Source organism: Scyliorhinus canicula, chromosome 16, assembly GCF_902713615.1.
Source record: "Scyliorhinus canicula chromosome 16, sScyCan1.1, whole genome shotgun sequence".
Classification (NCBI taxonomy): domain Eukaryota; kingdom Metazoa; phylum Chordata; class Chondrichthyes; order Carcharhiniformes; family Scyliorhinidae; genus Scyliorhinus; species Scyliorhinus canicula.
In genome coordinates this window covers 5,956,072-5,965,167 of record NC_052161.1, presented here as the reverse complement: position 1 = coordinate 5,965,167, position 9,096 = coordinate 5,956,072, and the positions used below count along the sequence as shown (strand labels likewise).

Below are 9,096 nucleotides of genomic sequence, written 5' to 3'. Positions count from 1 at the left end.
TCAGTTCAAGGGGCAATTAGGGATGGACAATAAATGCCAGTTGATGCCATGCTTTGCACCGATTTCTCCAATAGGGGCTGGTTTAGCACACTGGGCTAAATCGCTGGCTTTTAAAGCAGGCCAGCAGCGCGGTTCGATTCCCGGAGAGGCGCCGGAATGTGGCGACTAGGGGCTTTTCACAGTAACTTCATTGAAGCCTACTCATGACAATAAGCGATTTTCATTTCATTGGCATCTTGTTTGGTAATGCAATTGTTTATCATGTCACTGTTTATTATTTGCACAATCCTTTGCAATATGTAAATAAACTGCTCTGAATGACGCGTTGACTTAATTGTATTGTAATTTGTATTGTAGTTGGACGGTATTTACACGCGAGATTGGAGCAAGTTTCCACCCCAGCCGATATTTCCGCCACTCGGTGCATTGCATTGAGACATTTGCACTGGGGGGAGAACCGGCGCTGGGAATTTGCGGAATAATTGCGCCTCCCTCTCCCCGGCTCACAGGCTGGATTAACCCGACATTCCCCCCGGGACAGCAGCAAGGACCAAAGCGTCCCTGACAACGGCTGATCCCAGCAACAGGCCAGCAGCAAGCGGCACTGAGTGATGCTGCAGGGAGAGTCACTGCAACGGCATCCTCCAGGGTGACAGCCGCAATTGGCATTGCAAAAAAACAAACTTTGCATCAAGAAGTCAATTGCAATTCTTTCTGATCGAACCGAAAGGCTCGACAGCACATCGATCCTGAACTGGCCAGACCGAAGACTGGGAGAAGCTGCTGAGGGGGGGTGGGGGGGGGGGAGAGAGGATGTCCTTCTCCCCAGACCCTCCTTTCTACCCACATCTCCACTTCTCTCCCGTCTCCAGCCTGTCCTTCAATCTCAACAGCCTGAGCTGCCAGGAGAGGTAATCCAAGCATTGCACAATGCATCAGCATTACTGCCCAATGAGAAGCAATCGGGTTCAATTTTAAACAAAGATGTGTTTGTTTCTAGTTGTATAATTGATTGGAACGCTTTCTGTTTAGCAAATCTTAAATTAGCATTTGTTGCCCATCCCTAATTGCCTCCTTGAGCCGCTCCAGTCTATGTGGTGTAGGTACACCCACGGTGCAGTTAGGGAGGGAGTTACAGGATTGTGATGCATGCAGCCACTGTCAAGGAAGAGTCGATATATTTCAGGGTGATGCGTGACTTTGGAAGGGAACTTCCATTCCAGCTGGGGTTCTTCTGTGCCGGCTGCCCCTTACCCTTCTAGATGCCTTCTAGATGGCAGAGGTCGCGGATTTGGAAGGTGCGTGCTGTACTTTGTCCCCAGAAGCTTATTCTGGCATTTCTACAGTACCGTTCACCACCACTGGATGTCCCAAAGTGTTTTGCCGCCAATGAAGCGCGTATGAAACATAATAATAATAATCTTTATTGTCACAAGTCGGCTTACCTTAACCCTGCAATGAAGTTACTGTGAAAAGCCCCTGGTCGCCACATTCCGGCACCTGTTCGGGGACACAGAGGGAGAATTCAGAATGTCCAATTCACCTAACGGTTTGTCTTTGGGAACTTAGACACTGTTCTTACCTTATTAAATGAAAAATGAATGTGCAGCATTTTGGAACACCCAGTGAAGTGTGTTTAATGTATAATGGATGACAAAGATTGCTAAACCTCATTCCCGATTATAGTTAGACCATAGTATGATAGTGCCGAGCCGGAAGCCATTGTGCCTGTGTTAGCTCTCTGGTATTAGGTATTTTCCAAGTTTATTTTAAAGGTTATTCTTGAATCTGCTTCTGCCACCCTTTCAGGCATTCAGATCGCAGCAAATCCTTTCATCTCCCCCTCGGGTTAATTTGTTTATTCACAGCGTAGCATTTACAGCAGAGAAACAGGCCATTCGGCCCACCAGCTCTCTGCTGGTTCCACATAAGCCTCCTTCCGCTTTGCTTCATCTGAACTCACCAGCATCCACTATACAAACACTGTCTTAGCCCTGCTGCCTCACGGCGCCGAGGTCCCAGGTTCGACCCCGGCTCTGGGTCACTGTCCGTGTGGAGTTTGCACATCCTCCCCGTGTTTGCGTGGGTTTCGCCCCCACAAACCAAAAGGTAGGTGCATTGGCCACGTTAAAATTGCCCCTAAATTGGAAAAAAATGAATTGAGTACTCTAAATCTTTAGAAAAAAAAGCATAAACACCGTCATGATTAATTTCTCATTTCCAAAGCTTTACTGACCTCATTCTGCACCTTTTAAAAATAAGTTTAGAGTACCCAATTCATTTTTTGCAATTAAGGGGCAATTTAGCGTGGCCAAGCCACCTACTCTGCACATCTTTGTGTTGTGGGGGCGAAACCCACACAAACATGGGGAGAATGTGCAAACTCCACACGGACAGTGACCCAGAGCCGGGATCGAACCTGGCACCTTGGCGCCGTGAGACTACAGTGCTAACCACTGAGCCACCGTGCTGCCCTTTTTCTGCATCTTTTAAGAGCGGAAATTTATCACTAATTCTGATTTTCCCGACCTCCTTTCTTGAAGGCTTCAGTCGTTCACTGGATCGCCATTCATCAGCTGCCACTCGCTCTCTGGCAACTTCGCAACGTGCAAGCAGGCAGTTTGACCACAAGGAGTATGAGAGTAGAGCGTATTCATATCCCCAGCTGATATCTGCACACACTTTACAGGTTCCAACACAACACAGATCAGGAAGTGATTTGGTATTTTGTGTCATCCCGATGGTGTTATAGAAATGCAATATCTCACCTGAAGGACAAGACCTGTGACAGTGCAGCAGTCCCTCAGTAATGGGAGTCTCAACTTAGACTTTGCATTTATGTCCCTGGAGTTGGCTTTGAGCTCAGAACCTCCTGAATCAAAGACGAGGAAGAACAAGGAAAACATAGGAATTCTTCGAAGAACTTAGGGCAGCAGGGTAGCATGGTGGTTAGCATAAATGCTTCACAGCTCCAGGGTCCCAGGTTCGATTCCCGGCTGGGTCACTGTCTGTGTGGAGTCTGCACGTCCTCCCCCTGTGTGCGTGGGTTTCCTCCGGGTGCTCCGGTTTCCTCCCACAGTCCAAAGATGTGCGGGTTAGGTGGATTGGCCATGCTAAATTGCCCGTAGTGTCCTAATAAATGTAAGGTTAAGGGGGGGGTTGGGTTACGGGTATAGGGTGGATATGTGGGTTTGAGTAGGGTGATCATGGCTCGGCACAACATTGAGGGCCGAAGGGCCTGTTCTGTGCTGTACTGTTCTATGTTCTATGTTCTAACTTTATCAGTTAGAGAAAGACATTCAATGCGTAGATAATGAAGTGTAATTTATTTTTGAAATGTTCTAAAAAAATGTTTGAAATTCAGATGCGGAGGTTTACGTCAGGAGATTTAAACACAGGGCCCCTCCTTGTCAACTGTAGAAGGAAATGGTTAAAATATTTGATCTCTCTCTATGTGCTCCGTCTGCTCCAGCTTGTTTATGTTTGCTGTTATTCCCTGAACTCAGCGACACCCCCAAGCGCAGACTCAAGCTTTCTCCCGAGAGTGGAAACCCGAGCCCTGAGGCCTTGCCCGTTGCCACGGATACCAAAACTCCGACAGGTCGGTACAGGTTGTGCCCTGCTGGTAAATGGGGTCTGTTGCCATGGTATCAACATTCTGTCGGGGACGACGGAGGGCTGGGTGTGGGTGGGTGAGGGGGGGAACAGAATGTTTTGCACAGAACGGTCATTGAAGGGGAGCAGCTGAGGGGGTTTAGAAGCCACAGGGCCAACAGGCCGGACAAGCCTAAAAAATATAACTTTGCATCTGGAGGCAGTTTGGCAATCGGAGACAGATGCAGCAAATAGTCAGACTCACTCATGAATACAGAAACATTTCTTACTCCTGCAAGAATGCATGGCTGTGAGTCTAATCATTTGTTGCGTCTGTCTCTGCATATCTTTCATGGACAGTGACATAGTATCGACAGCACAAACATAGATTTGGTGCAGTATAGCCCAAGCTAGAATTAATGGCCCACACGAGCCTCTTCCCAGCCTTTCTCAGCTCACCCCATCAACTCTATTCTCCTTAACTTCGATGTGGAGATGCCGGCGTTGGACTGGGGTGAGCACAGTAAGATGTCTTACAACACCAGGTTAAAGTCCAACAGGTTTGTTCCAAATCACTAGCTTTCGGAGCACTGCTCCTTCCTCATTCCTCATTCACCTGAGGAAGGAGCAGTACTCCGAAAGCTAGTGTTTGCAACAAACCTGTTGGACTTTAACCTGGTGTTGGAAGACTTCTTACTGTGCTCACTAACTTCCTTATTGGATTCATTAGTGACTACCTTCCTGTATTTATGGCCCAAAGTTTTGCTCTGCCTCACAACTGGAAACATCTCTACAGATCTACCCTAGCGAACCTCTTTATAATCTCAAAGACCTCTAATGGGTCATTCCTCAGTCTTTTCTCTTCCCACATCTTCAGTCTACTCAACCTTCCCTGATGTGAGGAACAAACCTAATTCTAACACTAAGGTCTGGATTTTACAGTCCCTGCCAGCAGCAGACATCATTATAATAATGATAATCTTTATTGTCACAAGTAGGCTGACATCAACACAGCAATGAAGTTACTGTGAAAAGCCCCTAGTCGTCACACTCCGGCGCCTGTTCGGGTACACAGAGGGAGAATTCAGAATGTCCAATTCACCTAACAAGCACGTCTTTCGGGACTTGTGGGAGGAAACCGGAGCATCCGGAGGAAACCCACGCAGACACGGGGAGAACGTGCAGAGTCCACACAGTCAGTGACCCAAACCAGGAATTGAACCTGGGACCCTGGCGCTGTGAAGCAACATTGCTAACCACTGTGCTACCAGCAGGATGGGAATATTCCAAATGATCCCTTCCCGCCCATGATGGTGTTCACTGGCAGAGACTGTAACATCCTGGTCTAAATGAATGGATTTCGAGTGAGTTCAAATTGGGCTGAGCCTCTTAGTTCTGGTAATCTGGGACATCTTTGTTAACCTTCCCTACTGCCTCTACATCTTGTTTTTTCTGGCCTCCCGTGAAGTATTTCTACTTTTCCTCTAATGATGTGGAGAGAGGAGATATAGTACTGAGAATATTAATTGAACCTGTGCAAGGATGAGCCTGATACAGTTCAAGGTGGTGCACAGGGTGCATATGACTCGGGCGAGAATGAGTGGGTTCTTTCAGGGGGTAGCAGATGAGTGTGAGAGGTGTGGGCGGGGGCCAGCGAATCACGCGCACATGTTTTGGAGTTGTGAAAAATTGGGAAGATTCTGGACGGGAGTGTTCGCGGTCTTAGCCAGGATAGTGGAGGAGGGAGTGGACCTGGAGGAGGGAGTGGACCCGGACCCCTTGGTGGCGATATTTGGGGTCTCAGAGAAGCCGGAGCTCATGGAGAGGAGGGTGGCCGATGTCGTGGCCTTCGCCTCCCTGATTGAACGGAGGTGAATTCTACTAGAGTGGCGGTCGGTATCGCCACCGGGATCGCGATTGGGTGACGTCTATGACTTCCTGCGTTTGCAGAAGATAAAGTATGAGTTAAGGGGCTCAGCAGGGGAGTTTGAGAAAAGGTGGGGGATGTTGTGACCGTGTTTGAGGAGCTGACCAATGTAGGGGGGAGGGGGAAAAATCAGACTGTACAGTTGATTGCTGGGAGGTATGTTTCCCGGGGCGTTTATGGGTTGTAAGCTGTTTTGCTACATGTCTGTAATAAAATACATTTTTTGAAAAATGAGAATATTAGTTGAAAATATTGTGAAATCAGATCAGTACAAAAGAGTCATATAATGCCATATCACATCATTTAGCCACTCCTATACAACTAATAAAACATAGAATATTGTTGCACGTAGTTCAGTGAGAGGCAAGATCTCACAAACAAATAGTGAATGGATCTGTTTTATTCAGGGAGGAATGTTTGCCAACAAAAATCTGCATTCTTCTTCAAATATGCAATAGTTTCCCCAAATAATTTCCTTGGTTTAATGTATCATCCAAAGGCAGTGAAGAGTGGCAGTGGAGAGTGGCAGTGCACAGTGGCAGTGGAGAGTGGCAGTGGAGAGTGGCAGTGGAGAGTGGCAGTGCAGAGTGGCAGTGAAGAGTGGCAGTGGAGAGTGGCAGTGGAGAGTGGCAGTGGAGAGTGGCAGTGGAGAGTGGCATTATAGAGTGGCAGTGAAGAGTGGCAGTGCACAGTGGCAGTGCACAGTGGCAGTGGACAGTGGCAGTGCAGAGTGGCACTGGAGAGTGGCAGTGCAGAGTGGCAGTGGAGAGTGGCAGTGGAGAGTGGCAGTGCAGAGTGGCAGTGCAGAGTGGCAGTGGAGAGTGGCAGTGCAGAGTGGCAGTGGAGAGTGGCAGTGCAGAGTGGCAGTGCAGAGTGGCAGTGGAGAGTGGCCGTGTAGAGTGGCCGTGCAGAGTGGCAGTACAGAGTGGCAGTGCAGAGTGGCAGTGCAGAGTGGCAGTGCAGAGTGGCAGTGGAGAGTGGTAGTGCAGAGTGGCAGTGCAGAGTGGCAGTGGAGAGTGGCAGTGCAGAGTGGCAGTGGAGAGTGGCAGTGGAGAGTGGCAGTGCAGAGTGGCAGTGCAGAGTGGCACTGGAGAGTGGCAGTGCAGAGTGGTAGTGGAGAGTGGCAGTGGAGAGTGGCAGTGGAGAGTGGCAGTGGAGAGTGGCAGTGGAGAGTGGCCGTGCAGAATGGCAGTGCAGAGTGGCAGTGCAGAGTGGCAGTGGAGAGTGGTAGTGGAGTGTGGCAGTGCAGAGTGGCAGTGCAGAGTGGTAGTGGAGAGTGGCAGTGCAGAGTGGCAGTGGAGAGTGGTAGTGGAGAGTGGCAGTGCAGAGTGGCAGTGGAGAGTGGTAGTGGAGAGTGGCAGTGCAGAGTGGCAGTGCAGAGTGGTAGTGGAGAGTGGCAGCGCAGAGTGGCAGTGGAGAGTGGCAGTGCAGAGTGGTAGTGGAGAGTGGCAGTGCAGAGTGGCAGTGGAGAGTGGTAGTGCAGAGTGGTAGTGCAGAGTGGCAGTGCAGAGTGGCAGTGGAGAGTGGCAGTGCAGAGTGGCAGTGGAGAGTGGCAGTGGAGAGTGGCAGTGCAGAGTGGCAGTGCAGACTGGCACTGGAGAGTGGCAGTGCAGAGTGGTAGTGGAGAGTGGCAGTGGAGAGTGGCAGTGGAGAGTGGCAGTGGAGAGTGGCAGTGGAGAGTGGCCGTGCAGAATGGCAGTGCAGAGTGGCAGTGCAGAGTGGCAGTGGAGAGTGGTAGTGGAGTGTGGCAGTGCAGAGTGGCAGTGCAGAGTGGTAGTGGAGAGTGGCAGTGCAGAGTGGCAGTGGAGAGTGGTAGTGGAGAGTGGCAGTGCAGAGTGGCAGTGCAGAGTGGTAGTGGAGAGTGGCAGTGCAGAGTGGCAGTGCAGAGTGGTAGTGGAGAGTGGCAGCGCAGAGTGGCAGTGGAGAGTGGCAGTGCAGAGTGGTAGTGGAGAGTGGCAGTGCAGAGTGGCAGTGGAGAGTGGCAGTGCAGAGTGGCAGTGGTAGTGGAGAGTGGCAGTGCAGAGTGGCAGTGGAGAGTGGCAGTGCAGAGTGGCAGTGGTAGTGGAGAATGGCAGTGCAGAGTGGCAGTGCAGAGTGGTAGTGGAGAGTGGCAGTGGAGAATGGCAGTGCAGAGTGGCACTGGAGAGTGGCAGTGCAGAGTGGCAGTGCAGAGTGGCAGTGGAGAGTTGCCGTGCAGAGTGGCAGTGGAGAGTGGCCGTGCAGAGTGGCAGTGGAGAATGGCAGTGCAGAGTGGCACTGGAGAGTGGCAGTGCAGAGTGGCAGTGCAGAGTGGTAGTGGAGAGTGGCAGTGCAGAGTGGCAGTGGAGAGTGGTAGTGGAGAGTGGCAGTGGAGAGTGGCAGTGGAGAGTGGCAGTGGAGAGTGGCCGTGCAGAATGGCAGTGCAGAGTGGCAGTGCAGAGTGGCAGTGGAGAGTGGTAGTGGAGTGTGGCAGTGCAGAGTGGCAGTGCAGAGTGGTAGTGGAGAGTGGCAGTGCAGAGTGGCAGTGGAGAGTGGTAGTGGAGAGTGGCAGTGCAGAGTGGCAGTGCAGAGTGGTAGTGGAGAGTGGCAGTGCAGAGTGGCAGTGCAGAGTGGTAGTGGAGAGTGGCAGCGCAGAGTGGCAGTGGAGAGTGGCAGTGCAGAGTGGTAGTGGAGAGTGGCAGTGCAGAGTGGCAGTGGAGAGTGGCAGTGCAGAGTGGCAGTGGTAGTGGAGAGTGGCAGTGCAGAGTGGCAGTGGAGAGTGGCAGTGCAGAGTGGCAGTGGTAGTGGAGAATGGCAGTGCAGAGTGGCAGTGGAGAGTGGCAGTGCAGAGTGGCAGTGGAGAGTGGCCGTGCAGAGTGGCAGTGGAGAATGGCAGTGCAGAGTGGCACTGGAGAGTGGCAGTGCAGAGTGGCAGTGCAGAGTGGTAGTGGAGAGTGGCAGTGCAGAGTGGCAGTGGAGAGTGGTAGTGGCGAGTGGCAGTGCAGAGTGGCAGTGCAGAGTGGTAGTGGAGAGTGGCAGTGCAGAGTGGCAGTGCAGAGTGGCAGTGCAGAGTGGCAGTGCAGAGTGGCAGTGGAGAGTGGTAGTGGAGAGTGGCAGTGCAGAGTGGCAGTGGAGAGTGGCAGTGCAGAGTGGTAGTGGAGAGTGGCAGTGCAGAGTGGCAGTGGTAGTGGAGAGTAGCAGTGCAGAGTGGCAGTGGAGAGTGGTAGTGGAGTGTACCTTCAGTACTGCAGTGCGTGTGTCAGCCTGGACTATGTCTCTGGCGTGGGGTTTGAACTCACAGCCCTTTGAGCCAACAGTGCTACCTACTGAGCAATGGCTGACAGCTCCATGCCGCCAGGGAATTCCTTGGAGCTGTGACAACGACCGAGAGAGAAACTCTTGACAAAGAGGTAAATCAGGGATGCTGCAGAAATGAGTTAATTGTATCTTTTGCATTACTGATTACAGGTCAGTCCCCCAACTCACCATGCAGACTGAAGGCGAAGAACACAAACCAATGGTGTGTCTCCAGGAATGAATGACAGGGCATCTCATCCTGGCATCTTTGTATTATGTGATGAACCTTTTATTGGTGGGGGGGGGGGGGGGGGGGGGGG

General features: G+C 51.3%; 1 protein-coding gene across 1 annotated transcript in view; it reads left to right on the top strand.

Moving 5' to 3' along the window:
* Window positions 1-813: 813 nt before the first annotated feature.
* Window positions 814-9,096, top strand: part of cdc25d (cell division cycle 25 homolog d) — a 23,027-nt gene continuing 14,744 nt past the window's right edge. The window contains exons 1-3 of the mRNA XM_038822218.1: window positions 814-911; window positions 3,507-3,601; window positions 8,948-8,999. Of these exons, the coding sequence (XP_038678146.1) occupies window positions 814-911; window positions 3,507-3,601; window positions 8,948-8,999 (245 nt within the window). The remainder of the gene's footprint in view (window positions 912-3,506; window positions 3,602-8,947; window positions 9,000-9,096) is intronic.